The 15,378-nt window shown below is 47.9% G+C and overlaps 1 protein-coding gene across 2 annotated transcripts in view; it reads right to left on the bottom strand.

Moving 5' to 3' along the window:
- The window catches only part of adgra2 (adhesion G protein-coupled receptor A2), a 204,245-nt gene that overhangs the window by 19,833 nt on the left and 169,034 nt on the right, over window positions 1-15,378 (bottom strand). For both annotated transcript variants that reach the window (XM_072266811.1, XM_072266812.1), the window contains 3 exons: window positions 15,212-15,339; window positions 8,585-8,708; window positions 3,957-4,102 (listed from right to left, as the gene is read on the bottom strand). In XM_072266811.1, coding sequence (XP_072122912.1) covers window positions 3,957-4,102; window positions 8,585-8,708; window positions 15,212-15,339 — 398 coding nt within the window. The remainder of the gene's footprint in view (window positions 1-3,956; window positions 4,103-8,584; window positions 8,709-15,211; window positions 15,340-15,378) is intronic.

The raw sequence follows: 15,378 nt of genomic DNA, 5'->3' as shown, positions 1-15,378 counted from the left end.
AAGTGTGTGTAGGGGAGCACTTTGGTTCCAGTGATCATAACACCATTAGTTTCAACTTGATCATGGATAAAGATAGATCCGGTCCTAGGGTTGAGGTTCTGAACTGGAACAAGGCCAAATCTGAAGAAATGAGAAAGGATCTAAAAAGCGTGGATTGGGACAGGTTGTTCTCTGGCAAGGATGTGATCGGTAAGTGGGAAGCCTTCAAAGGAGAAATTTTGAGAGTGCAGAGCTTGTATATTCCTGTCAGGATTAAAGGCAAAGTAAATAGGAATAAGGAACCTTGGTTCTCAAGGGATATTGCAACTCTGATAAAGAGGAAGAGAGAGATGCATGACATGTATAGGAAACAGGGAGTAAATAAGGTGCTTGAGGAGTATAAAAAGTGCAAGAAAATACTTAAAAAGGAAATCAGGAGGGCTAAAAGAAGACATGAGGTTGCCTTGGCAGTCAAAGTGAAGGATAATTCAAAGAGTTTTTACAGGTATATTAAGAGTAAAAGGATTGTAAGGGATAAAATTGGTCCTCTTGAAGATCAGAGTGGTCGGCTATGTGTGGAACCAAAAGAAATGGGGGAGATCTTAATTGGGCTTTTTGCATCTAAGGAAACTGGCATGAAGTCTATGGAATTAAGGGAAACAAGTAGTTAGATCATGGAAACTGTACAGATTGAAAAGGAGGAGGTGCTTGCTATCTTGAGGCAAGTTAAAGTGGATAAATCCCCAGGACCTGACAGGGTATTCCCTCAGACCTTGAAGGAGACTAGTGTTGAAATTGCAGGGGCCCTGGCAGATATATTTAAAATGTCAGTGTCTACGGGTAAGGTGCCAGAAGATTGGAGAATGGCTCATGTTGTTCCGTTGTTTAAAAAAGGATTGAAAAGTAATCCGGGAAATTATAGGCCGGTAAGTTTGACGTCGGTAGTGGGTAAGTTATTGGAGGGAGTTCTAAGAGACAGAATCTACAAGCATTTGGATAGACAGGGACTTATTAAGGAGAGTCAACATGGCTTTGTGTGTGGTAGGTCATGTTTGACCAATCTATTGGAGTTTTTCGAGGAGGTTACCAGGAAAGTGGATGAAGGGAAGGCAGTGGATGTTGTCTACATGGACTTCAGTAAGGCCTTTGACAAGGTCCCGCATGGGAGGTTAGTTAGGAAAATTCAGTCGCTAGGTATACATGGAGAGGTGGTAAATTGGATTAGACATTGGCTCAATGGAAGAAGCCAAAGAGTGGTAGTAGAGCATTGCTTCTCAGAGTGGAGGCCTGTAACTAGTGGTGTACCACAGGGATCAGTGCTGGGTCCATTGTTATTTGTCATCTATATCAATGATCTGGATGATAATATGGTAAATTGGATCAGCAAATTTGCTGATGATACAAAGATTGGAGGTGTAGTGGACAGTGAGGAAGGTTTTCAAAGCTTGCAGAGGGATTTGGACCAGCTGGAAAAATGGGCTGAAAAATGGCAGATGGAGTTTAATACAGACAAGTGTGAGGTATTGCACTTTGGAAGGACAAACCAAGGTAGAACATACAGGGTGAATGGTAAGGCACTGAGGAGTGCAGTAGAACAGAGGGATCTGGGAATACAGATACAAAATTCCCTAAAAGTGGCGTCACAGGTAGATAGGGTCGTAAAGAGAGCCTTTGGTACATTGGCCTTTACTAATCAAAGTATTGAGTATAAGAGCTGAAATGTTATGATGAGGTTGTATAAGGCATTGGTAAGGCCGAATCTGGAGTATTGTGTTCAGTTTTGGTCACCAAATTACAGAAAGGATATTAATAAGGTTGAAAGAGTACAGAGAAGGTTTAAAAAGATGTTGTCGGGACTTGAGAAACTCAGTTGCAGAGAAAGGTTGAATAGGTTAGGACTTTATTCCCTGAAGTGCAGAAGAATGAGGGGAGATTTGATAGAGGTATATAAAATTATGATGGGTATAGATAGAGTGAATGCAAGCAGGCTTTTTCCACTGAGGCTAAGGGAGAAAAAAACCAGAGGACATGGGTTAAGGGTGAATGGGGAAAAGTTTAAAGGGAACATTAGGGGGGGCTTCTTCACACAGAGAGTGGTGGGAGTGTGGAATGAGCTGCCAGACGAGGTGGTAAATGCCGGTTCTTTTTTAACATTTAAGAATAAATTGGACAGATACATGGATGGGAGGTGTATGGAGGGATATGGTCCATGTGCAGGTCAGTGGGACAAGGCAGAAAATGGTTCGGCACAGCCAAGAAGGGCCAAAAGGCCTGTTTCTGTGCTGTAGTTTTTCTATGGTTTCTATTAGACTACCAGGATTTTTCTCAAACTTAACTCAAACAAAATGTTCTAATAAATTGGACCAAGTTGAAATATCTCATCAAAGCCTAAAATATGTCATGATCACAGGGTACTAAATGGTAAAATACCTTCTGAAGTGCTGGACTAGATCCAGCAGATCATTTGTGAAACTTGAAAGATTTGAGAACACAGTGAGCCAAAGCTTCATTTTGAGCTGTCCATTGCAACAGTTCCTTAGAACATCTTGGCTAGCAACAATATTCCAAAGGTGGGATGTAATGAAACAGACTTGCAGAGTTTCAGTATAGAAACCGGCCTTTAGGTTTAATATCATCAGCATAAGTCGTGAAGACAACAAATTTCCCGACATAAGCCGGTGATATTGAATCTGATTCTGATTCTGACATATCCATGCATTCCTGAGATAGTCCCATTTGCCTGCATCTGGCTCATATTCTCTGAATCTTTCCTATTTGTATTTTTATATATTCATTTAAAGGATGCAAAGAGGCAGAGAGCTGGCTTCCTGAGCCACTGTAATCCTGGTCTATCCACGATGCATTACCTCAGTGAACTTGTCCAAACATCATTGAAGCATTTCTTCTGGATTTCCCCTCACCCTAAACTTCTGCCCTCTTGTTTCAGACCACAAGACCGAGGAACAGAACTACACCATTCTGCCCACCGGGTCTACTCTGCCATTCGATCAAGGCCGATTCACCATCCTTCTCGACTCCATTCTCCTGCCTTCTCGTAACTTCCTGATTAATCAAGAATCTATCAACCTCTGCCTGAAATACACCCAAATACTTGGCCTCCACAACTATCAGTGGCAATAAATTCCACAGATTCACCATCCACTGGATAAATAAATTTTTCCTCATCCCGGAAAAAAGATTGACCATCCAATTTATCTTCAGCTGTCATGATTTTATAAATCTCTATGTCACCCCTCAGCTTCATTCACTCCAAGGAAAATAGTCCCAGCCTTTCGTCTTTTCTGATAACTCAACCTTCCACTCCCAGACTGAAACTATCACTTATGAACTTAAAGCAAATTGCAAAGTTCCAATAACTTTCACCCTGTCCAAGTTGTCATCATCAGGGAATCCATGTCTTCAAGGGAAGTGGAAACACATTTGAAAGGTGCCCAAGGAGATTACGGAAATCAGCTTTAGTTATCACATGTACGTCGAAATATTCAATGAAATGTGTTCTCTGCTCAACGACTGCCACGGGCTGACAATGTGCTGAGGTGCTGTCACGCTCCCAGTGCCAACACAGCAAGCCCACAGCTCACTAACCCTAACCGGTAGGTCTTTGGAATGTGGGAGGAAACCAAAGCACCCTGAGGAAACCCATGCAGTCGGGGTAAAATGTTCAAATTCCTTAAATGCACAGGTGGAAAGTGAAAGCTGACTTTTCCATTGCTGATGCTGTAAGGCGTCACACTAATTGTTGTGCTACCATGCCATCCTGTGGGGGAAGTAGTCATGGATTATGGGGCAAAGGTGGGTTATGGGGCAAAGGAGGGCTGTGGGGTAAAGGAGGGTTCTGGAGTAAAGGAGGGTTGTGGGGTAAAGGTGTGTTGTGGGGTAAAGATGAATCATGGGATGGACTGGACCCATGGGCAAGAAGTGTAACATCTCTGAGTTTTTCAACAGCTCCTCCGTACCTGAGCATTGGCCGCTGTGCGGGGGCTGGAAGCTCGAGTTCGTGTTGTCGTTGCAAATTCTGTGTTGCTTCTTTGTAAATGACTCTTGCTGAAACTCCAATCCACAGCAGAGTTGAGAGGGATGAGTAATGCAGGAGAATCCCAACCTGGGAAAAGATGGGAAGTCACAGATAAAACCAGCATTCCTTTCCCCAGCCCTTCACGGCAAATGAAAGACAATGTTCAATGTAAATTTATTATCAAAGTATACAGTATACAGTGAAGACGATCAAATGTTGGAAGGCCTGGACAGAGCGCACATGGAGAGGATGTGCCCTATAGTGGGAGAGTTTGGGACCAGAGTTACAGCCTCCGAACAGAAGGATATATATTTAGAATGGAGATGAGGAGGAATTTCCTTGTGAGTCTGAGGAATTCATTGCCACAGTTAATAAATTCTTGATTAGTCAGGGCATTAAAGGTTATGGGAAGAAGACAGGAGAATGGGGTTAAGAAGGAAATGATTCAAACAGGATGAAGTGGCGGAGCAGACTCGGTGGGTTGAATGGCCTAATTCTGCTCCTATGTTTTATGGTCTTATGAACTTATATACTACCTTGAGATTCTTTTTTTGCAGGCATTTACAGGAAACAAGAAGGAAATACTAAAAAAGGCTAATACCAGGCAGCATAAGTTTAAGGTGAGTAGATGGAAGTATAGGGAGGGATGTCAGAGATTGGCTTTTGCACAGAGTGGTGGGTGTGTGGAGCGTACTGCCAGGGGTGATGATAGAGGCAGATACATCAGGGACATTTAACAAGCTATTAAATAAGCATGTAGCCCATGATATTACAGGAAAGATTCTAGCATGAATAAAGCAGTGTCTGATTGGCAGGAGGCAAAGAGTGGGAATAAAGGGAGCCCTTTCCAGTTGGTTGCTGGTGACTAGTGATGTTCCACAGGGGTCTATTTTGGAACTAATTCATTTTACATTATATGTCAATGATTTGGATGATGGAATTGATGGCTTTGTTGCAAAGTTTGCAAATGATATGAAGATAGGTGGAGGGGCAGGTAGTTCTAAGGCAGTAGAGTGACTACGGAAGGACTTAGCGACAGATTAGAAGAATGGGCAAAGAAATGGCAGATGGAATAGTGTCAGGAAGGGTATGGTCATACACTTTGGTAGCAAAAATGAAAGGGTTGACTACTGCCTAAATGAAGAGAAAATACAAAAAAACTGAGGTGCAGAGGGACTTGGGGGTCCTTGTGCAGGATTCCCAAAAGGTTAATTTGCAGGTTGAGTCTGTGTTGAGGAAGGCAAATGCAATGTTAGCATTCATTTCAAGAGGACTAGAATATAAAAGCAAGGATGTAACGTTGAGACTTCATAAAGCACTGGTGAGGCCTCATTTGGAATATTGTGAACAGTTTTGGTCCCCTTATCTTAGAAAGGATGTGCTGAAACTGGAGAGGGTTCAAAGGAGGTTCACAAAAATGATTCCAGGATTGAATGGCTTGTCATATGGAGAGTTTGATGACTCTGAGCCTGTATTCATTAGAATTCAGAAGAATGAGGGGTGACCTCATTGATACTTATTGAATGGCAAAAGGCCTTGATAGAGTGGATGTGGAGAGGATGTTTCCTATGGTGGGAGAGTTTAAGGACAGTGGGCATAGCCTCAGAATACAGGAGTGTCCTTTGAGAACAGAGATGAAGAGAAATTTCTTTAACCAGAGAGTGGTGAATCTGGGGAATTCTTTGCCACAGGCAGCTGTGGAGGCCGTCTTTACGTATATTTAAGGCAGAGGTTGATAGATTCTTGATTCGTCAGGGAATGAAGGGACATGGGGAGAAGGCCGGAGATTGGGGCTGAGAGGAAAATTGGATCAGCCATGATGAAATGGCAGAGTAGACTCGATGGGCCAAATGGCCTAATTCTGCTCCTACATCTTATGGCTTTTTAGACTTATAGTTGATAGAAAAACAGAGGGCTATGTGGGAGGGAAGGGTTAGTACCTCTCCCAGTACAGTAAGTTCAAATGTTCATTCATTATCAAAGCATGCGTCCATAGACAACTCTGAAATTTATTATCTCCAGACAGCCACTAAACAAAGAAAGAGCATAAAGAGTCAGCACAAGATTCTGGGCCAAAGGGCCAGTACTATGCTGTAGTGTTCTACGTCCTATGTTAAAAACAATTGAATTAGTGAAAAACTACACACAAAGACTGACAAACAACTCATGTGCAAAAGACAAACAGCAATACTGAGAACGTGAGTTGGAGAGTCCATGAAAGTGAGTCTGTAGATCACAGAATCAGTTCAGAGTTCACGCCAACCGTTGTGTGGCAAGCCCCACAGAGTAATTGAGGAGACGACCCGATTACCTGAGTCAGTTACATTGGTTAAGGGAAAAATTGGCCAGGACGAGGAGGAGAAAACTGACAATGAAAACTCTTAATGCCCACTTGACTGAGTAAATGAGACCTTAATTTGATGTTTATTTAAATAGTAAAAAATTGCAGCATGCTGCTGTGCAGAGGGACTTGGGGGTACTTGTGTACGAATCACAAAAGGTTGGTTTGCAGGTGCAGCAGGTTATCAAGAAGGCAAAAGGAATGTTGGCCTTCATTGCTGGAGGGATTGAATTTAAGAGCAGGGAGGTTATGCTGCAACTGTACAGGGTACTGGTGAGGCCCCACCTGGAGTGCTGTGTGCAGCTCTGGTCTCCTTACTTGAGCAAGGATATACTGGCTTTGGAGGAGGTGCAGAGGAGGTTCACCAGGTTGATTCCAGAGATGAGGAGTTAACCTAAGAGGAGAGATTGAGTCGTCTGGGGCTGTACTCGCTGGAATTCAGAAGAATGAGAGAGAGATCTTATAGAAACATATAAAATTATGAAAAGGATAGATAAGATAGAGACAGGAAAGTTGTTTCCATTGATAGGTGAGACTAGAACTAGGGCACATAGCTTCAAGATTTGGGAGAATAGATTTAGGACAGAGATGAGGAGGAACTACTTTTCCCAAAGAGTGGTGAATCTGTGGAATTCTCTGTCCAATGAAGCAGTGGAGGCTACCTCAGTAAATATATTTAAGACGAGGTTGGATAGGTTTTTGCAGTGTAGGGGAATTAAGGGTTATGGGGAAAAGGCAGGTAGGTGGAGATGAGTCCATGGCCAGATCAGCCATCATCTTATTGAATGACAGAGCAGGCTTGACGGGCCAGATGGCCAACTCCTGCTCCAGTTTCTTATGTTCTTATGTTCTTAACTGAAAGGCATCACCCACATGAGTGCAGCTCAGCCTCTGTAGTTTAAAGATTAGCTTTATTTGTCACATGTACAGTGAAATGTGTCAAATCAAATCAGTGAGGATTGTGCTGGGCAGCCCACAAATGTCAGCATGCCTCCAGTGCCGACACAGCATACCCACAACTCATTAACCTTCACCCGTCTGCCTCTGGAAAGCGGGAGGAAGCCCACACAGTCATGGGGAGAACAAACAAACTCCTTACACAACGGTGGGAATTGAAGCTGTCCCAGTGTAAAATCTGATAGTGCCATGGACCCCAGCTCTACCCCACACCCAACCACGGTTTACTCACACTCCAAACCAACCCCGAACTAATAACTAGGCCAGGTTGAAAAGGTCAGGGCCAGTGGCGAGGGACGAGCTGGTTCAGCTTGCTGCTCCACGCGGCCCAGGCGCCCCCGTGCTGAACAGAGGCTGCGGCCTGCAACCACCGGGATCGGCTACGGTGATGGTCGGCTACGCGGCTCTGGACTCACTGTCCTGAACTTCGGCTGTCTGCTTGCACAATTTGTTTTTTCCCTGCACATTGGCTGTTTGATGGTCTCTCTTTAATGGATTCTATTGGGTTTCTTTGCTTTCTGACTGCCTGTAAGGAGATGAATCTCAAGGTTGTATTTAGTATACATACTTTGATTGTTCTAAAATCCTGAAAGTTCACAATCAGATGTTGGATTATTGTTTCTCCAGCCACAATTCTCACATTCTACATATTGAATTGTAGGCAGATGACACTCAGCTTTAGATTTATTTATCGCAAGTACATCGAAGCACACACTGAAATGTGTCATTTCTGTTAACAATCAATACACCCAAGGAAGCACTGGGGGCAACGTGTAAGTGTTGTCACACATTCCAGCACCAACATAGCACACTCACAATCCCTGTCAGCACGGCACGGAACATAACAAAATAAAACATCCCAGTGACAAAGCAACAACAGCCAAACAAGCCCGTTTCCTCCCTCCCACCCAGACACATACACAGGCCGCTAACCCCTTTGGCCCCCAGTGGACTTGAATTTCCAGGCTTTGGGCCTTTGACTTCTCCACCGGACTCGAAGAGATTCACGGACATGGCGCCTTTCCCATGGAGCCTCGACGTCTTGGTTTCCAATCTCTTTGCTACAGATTGACACCTACATCCCAGCCTGCCGAGGCCCTGATTGGAACAACAACTAGGCTTCAAACAGAGTGATCCCCTGCTTATTCAATAATTGAAGCTCACCATCTCATGTACCATAGCAAAATACCCTGAACTAATCTTTTGCTCCACACATGACAGAAACCCCTGAACTCAGGAAAAGACAAACACCAGGCAGGTTTGGCACTCACCACTTGGCAGAGCAGAACATACTCCTTACGGTTGATACCCCCACTGAACACAGCACAGGTCATGGAGATGTGGAACCAGAGGTTTAGTAACATGTGCCAGCTCTTCCTCGAGATCCGGATTGTGCTATGAGAGCCGGAGGAGGAGGAGAAGGAGATATTAAACAGTGCGCGCAGACACATTGTACCCCACTATTGTGAAATCCTTTGAATATCATGGAATGACTGAACAGAAGTGGATCATTCAGCCCAATGAGCCTGGTCCAATACTCAACATGATCATGTCTGACCCTCCATTTAAAGATAAAGGTTAGCTTTATTTGTCATATGTACATCAGAAACGACAGTGAAATACATTGTTTGCATCATTGTATTTTTACAGGGCAGCCTGTAAGTGTCATCACACCTCTGGCAACTTACTAACCCTAACTAGTACACCTTCGGAATGTGGGAGGAAACCGGAGCGCCCAGAGGAAACCCACGCGGTCACGGGGAGAACTGTAATTCCCATTGACCTGCACCCAGACCATAGCACTCCATACCCCTCCCGTCCATGTAACTATCTATATTTCTCTTATATGTTGAAATAGAACTTGCATCCACCACTTCCACTGGAAGCTTGTTCCACACTCTCACCACCCTCTCAGTGAAGAAGTTCTCCTCATGTTCCCCTTAAATATTTCACCCTTCACTCTTAACCCATGACCTCTACTTCTAGTCTCACCAAACGTCAGTGGGAAAAGTCTGCTTGCTCTTACCTTGTCTATACACTCATAATTTTGTATACCTCTATCAAATCTCCCCTCAGCCTCCTGAGTGCACATTGTCTATACACTCATAATTTTGTATACCTCCATCAGATCTCCCCTCAATCTCCTAGCCTTTCCAATCTTTTTCCTAGGAAACATGTTAACCTAGTCAACCTTTTCTGTCTTCACAAGGTTCATTGAGGATCCAGGGCAGGATGGCCCACTCCCTCTCCCTGCTTTGGGCTGAAAGTTTATCACCTTACACTGGGAATATGCTTCTGAGAATAACTGAGCAACAGTCACTTGTTGTGGACCCAACGTAGAACATGGGAGAGAGAGCAGTCAAGGGTCTGTGATAGGGTGGGTGGTGGGGAGGGGGAGAGATGGAAGTAGTTTGAGGTAGAGGCTATAAGTCTCTATCAGAATCAGGATAAACATTGTTGCTGAATTACAGAAGACACACAAAGGCAAGTCAGAGGCTACATTTCATTAGGAGTTTGAGGAGATTTGTTTGTCATCAAAGACTCCAGCAAACTTCGACAGATGTACGGTGGGGAGCATTCAAACTGGCTGCATCACTATCTCGTGTGGGGGGGGGGCGCTGCACAGGATTGGGGAAAGCTGCAGAGGGTTGCAACTTCAGCCAGCTCCATCATGGGCATGAGCCCCCTCCCCCGCCCCCAGCATCGAAGTCACCTTCAAAAGACGATGTCTCAAAAAGGTGGCCCCATCACTCAGGACATGACCTCTTCTCATTACTACCATCAGGGAGGAGGTACAGGAGCCTCAGTGCTTTAGGAACAGCTTCTTCACCTCTACCATCGCATTTGTGAATGCACATTGAATATGCATGAACACTACTATTTTTTGGCTCTCTTTTTAGAAACATAGAAAATGGGTGCAGGAGTAGGCCATTCAGCCCTTCCAGCCTGCACCGCCATTCAGTATGATCATGGCTGATCATCCAACTCAGAACCCTGTACCAGCCTTCCCTCCATACCCCCCATCCCTTTAGCCACAAGGGCCATATCTAACTCCCTCTTAAATATAGCCAATGAACTGGCCTCAACTGTTTCCTGTGGCAGAGCATTCCACAGATTCACCACTCTCTGTGTGAAGAAGTTTTTCCTCATCTCGGTCCTAAAAGGCTTCCCCTTTATCCTCAAACTGTGACCCCTCGTTCTGGACTTCCCCAACATAGGGAACAATCTTCCTGCATCTAGCCTGTCCAATCCCTTTCGAATTTTATACGTTTCAATAAGATCCTCCCTCAGTCTTCTAAATTCCAGTGAGTATAAGCCCAGTTCATCCAGTCTTTCATCATATGAAAGTCCTACCATCCCAGGAATCAATCTGGTGAACCTCCTTTGTACTCCCTCTATGGCAAGAATGTCTTTCCTCAAATTGTACTATTTATTTATTTGTTTATTTGTTTATTTATTTATATAAAATTACAATAAGATACCTTATAATTTATGGTAATTTTTTAATGTAGTGCACAGCGCTGCTGCCACAAAACGACAAATCTCACAACATGTCAGTGATAATAAACCTGATTCTGATATTAACTCTCTATACTAAGCCTAAAGGAGCAGTGACCACTAATATACAGCACTTGAACTGAGTGATCTCTATCTGAACAGTACCCTGTGAAAAGCCTAGTACAACTGGCATGATTCACCTACCGCTCAGCGCCCGAGTGGAAGCACGCTCGGTACGGAGTGGAAACGTGTTCGGTACGGGGTGGAAGCACGTTCCGTATGGGGTGGAAACAGGTTCGGTACGGGGTGGAAACACGTTGGATACGGAGTGGAAACAGGTTCGGTACGGGGTGGAAGCAGGTTGGGTACGGAGTGGAAACACGTTCGGTACGGAGTGGAAACAGGTTCGGTAAGGGGTGGAAACATGTTCGGTACGGAGTGGAAGCAGGCTCGGTACGGGGTGGAAGCACGTTCAGTACGGGGTGGATACACGTTGGGTACAGGGTGGAAGCAGGTTGGGTACGGAGTGGAAACACGTTGGGTACGGGGTGGAAGCAGGTTCGGTACGGGGTGGAAACACGTTGGGTACGGGGTGGAAGCAGGTTCGGTACGGGGTGGAAACAGGTTGGGTACGGAGTGGAAACACGTTGGGTATGGAGTGGAAGCAGGTTGGGTACGGAGTGGAAGCACGTTCGGTACGGGGTGGAAGCAGGTTCGGTACGGGGTGGAAACAGGTTGGGTACGGAGTGGAAACACGTTCGGTACCGGGTGGAAGCACGTTCGGTACGGGGTGGAAACACGTTCGGTACGGAGTGGAAGCAGGTTGGGTACGGAGTGGAAACAGGTTCGGTACGGAGTGGAAACACGTTCGGTACGGGGTGGAAACAGGCTCGGTACGGGGTGGAAACAGGCTCGGTACGGAGTGGAAACAGGTTTGGTACGGAGTGGAAACATGTTCGGTACCGGGTGGAAACAGGTTCGGTACGGGGTGGAAACAGGTTCGGTACGGAGTGGAAACACGTACGGTACCGGGTGGAAACACGTTCGGTACGAAGTGGAAACAGGTTCGGTACGGGGTGGAAACAGGTTCGGTACGGGGTGGAAACAGGCTCGGTACGGGGTGGAAACACGTTCGGTACGGGGTGGTAACAGGTTCGGTACGGGGTGGAAACAGGTTCGGTACGGGGTGGAAACACGTTGGGTACAGGGTGGAAACACGTTGGGTACGGGGTGGAAACACGTTGGGTACGGGGTGGAAGCACGTTCGGTACGGGGTGGAAACAGGTTGGGTACGGAATGGAATCAGGTTCGGTACGGAATGGAATCAGGTTCGGTACGGGGTGGAATCAGGTTCGGTACGGGGTGGAAGCACGTTCGGTACGGGGTGGAAGCACGTTGGGTACGGGGTGGAAGCACGTTCGGTACGGGGTGGAAACACGTTCGGTACGGAGTGGAAACAGGTTCGGTACGGGGTGGAAACACATTTGGTACGGGGTGGAAGCACGTTCGGTACGGGGTGGAAGCACGTTGGGTACGGGGTGGAAACACGTTCGGTACGGGGTGGAAACACGTTCGGTACGGGGTGGATACACGTTCGGTACGGGGTGGAAACAGGTTCGGTACGGGGTGGAAACAGGTTCGGTACGGGGTGGAATCAGGTTCGGTTCGGGGTGGAATCAGGTTCGGTACGGAGTGGAAACACGTTCGGTACGGAGTGGAAACACGTTGGGTACGGGGTGGAAGCACGTTGGGTACGGGGTGGAAACACGTTGGGTACGGAGTGGAAGCACGTTCGGTACGGGGTGGAAGCAGGTTGGGTACGGAATGGAATCAGGTTCGGTACGGAATGGAATCAGGTTCGGTACGGGGTGGAAGCACGTTCGGTACGGGGTGGAAGCACGTTCGGTACGGGGTGGAAGCACGTTCGGTACGGGGTGGAAACAGGTTCGGTACGGGGTGGAAGCACGTTCGGTACGGGGTGGAAGCACGTTCGGTACGGGGTGGAAGCACGTTCGGTACGGGGTGGAAGCACGTTGGGTACGGGGTGGAAGCACGTTCGGTACGGAGTGGAAGCACGTTCGGTACGGAGTGGAAACAGGTTCGGTACGGGGTGGAAACACATTTGGTACGGATGGAAGCTCGTTCGGTACGGGGTGTAAACACATTCGGTACGGGGTGGAAGCTCGTTCGGTACGGGGTGGAAACAGGTTCGGTACGGGGTGGAAACACGTTCGGTACGGGGTGGAAACACGTTCGGTACGGGGTGGATACACGTTCGGTACGGGGTGGAAACAGGTTCGGTACGGGGTGGAAACAGGCTCGGTACGGGGTGGAATCAGGTTCGGTTCGGAGTGGAATCAGGTTCGGTACGGAGTGGAAACACGTTCGGTACGGGGTGGAAACACGTTGGGTACGGGGTGGAAGCACGTTGGGTACGGGGTGGAAACACGTTGGGTACGGGGTGGTAGCACGTTCGGTACGGGGTGGAAACAGGTTCGGTACGGGGTGGAAACACGTTGGGTACGGGGTGGAATCAGGTTCGGTATGGAATAGAATCAGGTTCGGTACGGGGTGGAAGCACGTTCAGTACGGGGTGGAAGCACGTTCGGTACGGGGTGGAAGCACGTTGGGTACGGGGTGGAAACACGTTGGGTACGGGGTGGAAACACGTTCGGTACGGGGTGGAAACACGTTCGGTATGGAGTGGAAGCTCGTTCGGTACTGGGTGTAAACACGTTCGGTACGGAGTGGAAACACGTTCGGTACGGGGTGGAAGCAGGTTCGGTACGGGGTGGAAGCAGGTTCGGTACGGGGTGGAAACACGTTGGGTACGGGGTGGAAGCAGGTTCGGTACGGGGTGGAAACACGTTGGGTACGGGGTGGAAACACGTTCGGTACAGGAGTGGAAACACGTTCGGTACGGGGTGGAAACACGTGCGGTACGGGGTGGAAGCAGGTTCGGTACGGGGTGGAAACACGTTGGGTACGGAGTGGAAACACGTTGGGTACGGGGTGGAAGCAGGTTTGGTACGGGGTGGAAACACGTTTGGTACGGAGTGGAAACACGTTGGGTACGGGGTGGAAGCAGGTTCGGTACGGGGTGGAAACACGTTTGGTACGGAGTGGAAACACGTTGGGTACGGAGTGGAAACACGTTCGGTAGGGGTGGATACACGTTCAGAACGGGGTGGAAACAGGTTCGGTACGGAGTGGAAACACGTTGGGTACGGGGTGGAAGCAGGTTGGGTACGGAGTGGAAACACGCTCGGTACGGAGTGGAAACACATTGGGTACGGGGTGGAAACACGTTCGGTACGGGGTGGAAACACGTTCGGTACGGAGTGGAAACACGTACGGTACGGGGTGGAAACACGTTGGGTACAGGGTGGAAGCACGTTCGGTACGGGGTGGAAGCACGTTCGGTACGGGGTGGAAGCAGGATCGGTACGGGGTGGAAACACGTTCGGTACGGGGTGGAAACACGTTGGGTACGGGGTGGAATCAGTTTGGGTACGGAGTGGAAACACGTTCGGTATGGAGTGGAAGCAGGTTCGGTACGGGGTGGAAGCAGGTTCAGTACGGAGTGGAAGCAGGTTCGGTACGGGGTGGAAACAGGTTCGGTACGGGGTGGAAACAGGTTCAGTACGGGGTGGAAGCACGTTCGGTACGGGGTGGAAACACGTTCGGTACGGGGTGGAAGCAGGTTCGGTACGGGGTGGAAACACGTTCGGTACGGGGTGGAAACACGTTCGGTACGGGGTGGAATCAGGTTGGGTACGGAGTGGAAACACGTTGGGTACGGAGTGGAAACACGTTGGGTACGGAGTGGAAGCAGAAACACGTTCGGTACGGGGTGGAAACACGTTCGGTACGGGGTGGAATCAGGTTGGGTACGGAGTGGAAACACGTTGGGTACGGAGTGGAAACACGTTGGGTACGGAGTGGAAGCAGAAACACGTTCGGTACGGGGTGGAAACACGTTGGGTACGGAGTGGAAGCAGGTTCAGTACGGGGTGGAAACACGTTGGGTACGGAGTGGAAGCAGAAACACGTTCGGTACGGGGTGGAAACACGTTGGGTACGGGGTGGAAACACGTTGGGTACGGGGTGGAATCAGGTTGGGTACGGGGTGGAATCAGGTTGGGTACGGAGTGGAATCAGGTTGGGTACGGAGTGGAAACACGTTGGGTACGGAGTGGAAACACGTTGGGTACGGAGTGGAAGCAGGTTCAGTACGGGGTGGAAACACGTTGGGTACGGAGTGGAAGCAGGTTCGGTACGAGACACAGCACGGGCACTCGCGGACAATGCCCTGTTGCTTTGTATGTGGCTACAAACACCGCCTGCTCTATCTCTCTGGACGGCAGCAATGTTCAGCAGTGCTGGGATGGGAGACTTACTTGTGCCTCAGGATGTAGGCAACGATGGCGGTGAAGAGGCAGAGTAAGAGGAACACGGTGCAGGTGTAGATAACAGGGTGAAGAATCGGTATGCTCTCATGGACTGCAACAGAGTGGTTGCTTATCCTCTGCAAAAGAGACAGAGTGAGAGAGTCACAAACCTTATA

This window comes from Mobula birostris, chromosome 8 (assembly GCF_030028105.1).
Source record: "Mobula birostris isolate sMobBir1 chromosome 8, sMobBir1.hap1, whole genome shotgun sequence".
In the NCBI taxonomy this organism is placed as follows: Eukaryota; Metazoa; Chordata; class Chondrichthyes; order Myliobatiformes; family Myliobatidae; genus Mobula; species Mobula birostris.
This window is presented reverse-complemented; position numbering and strand designations above follow the sequence as displayed.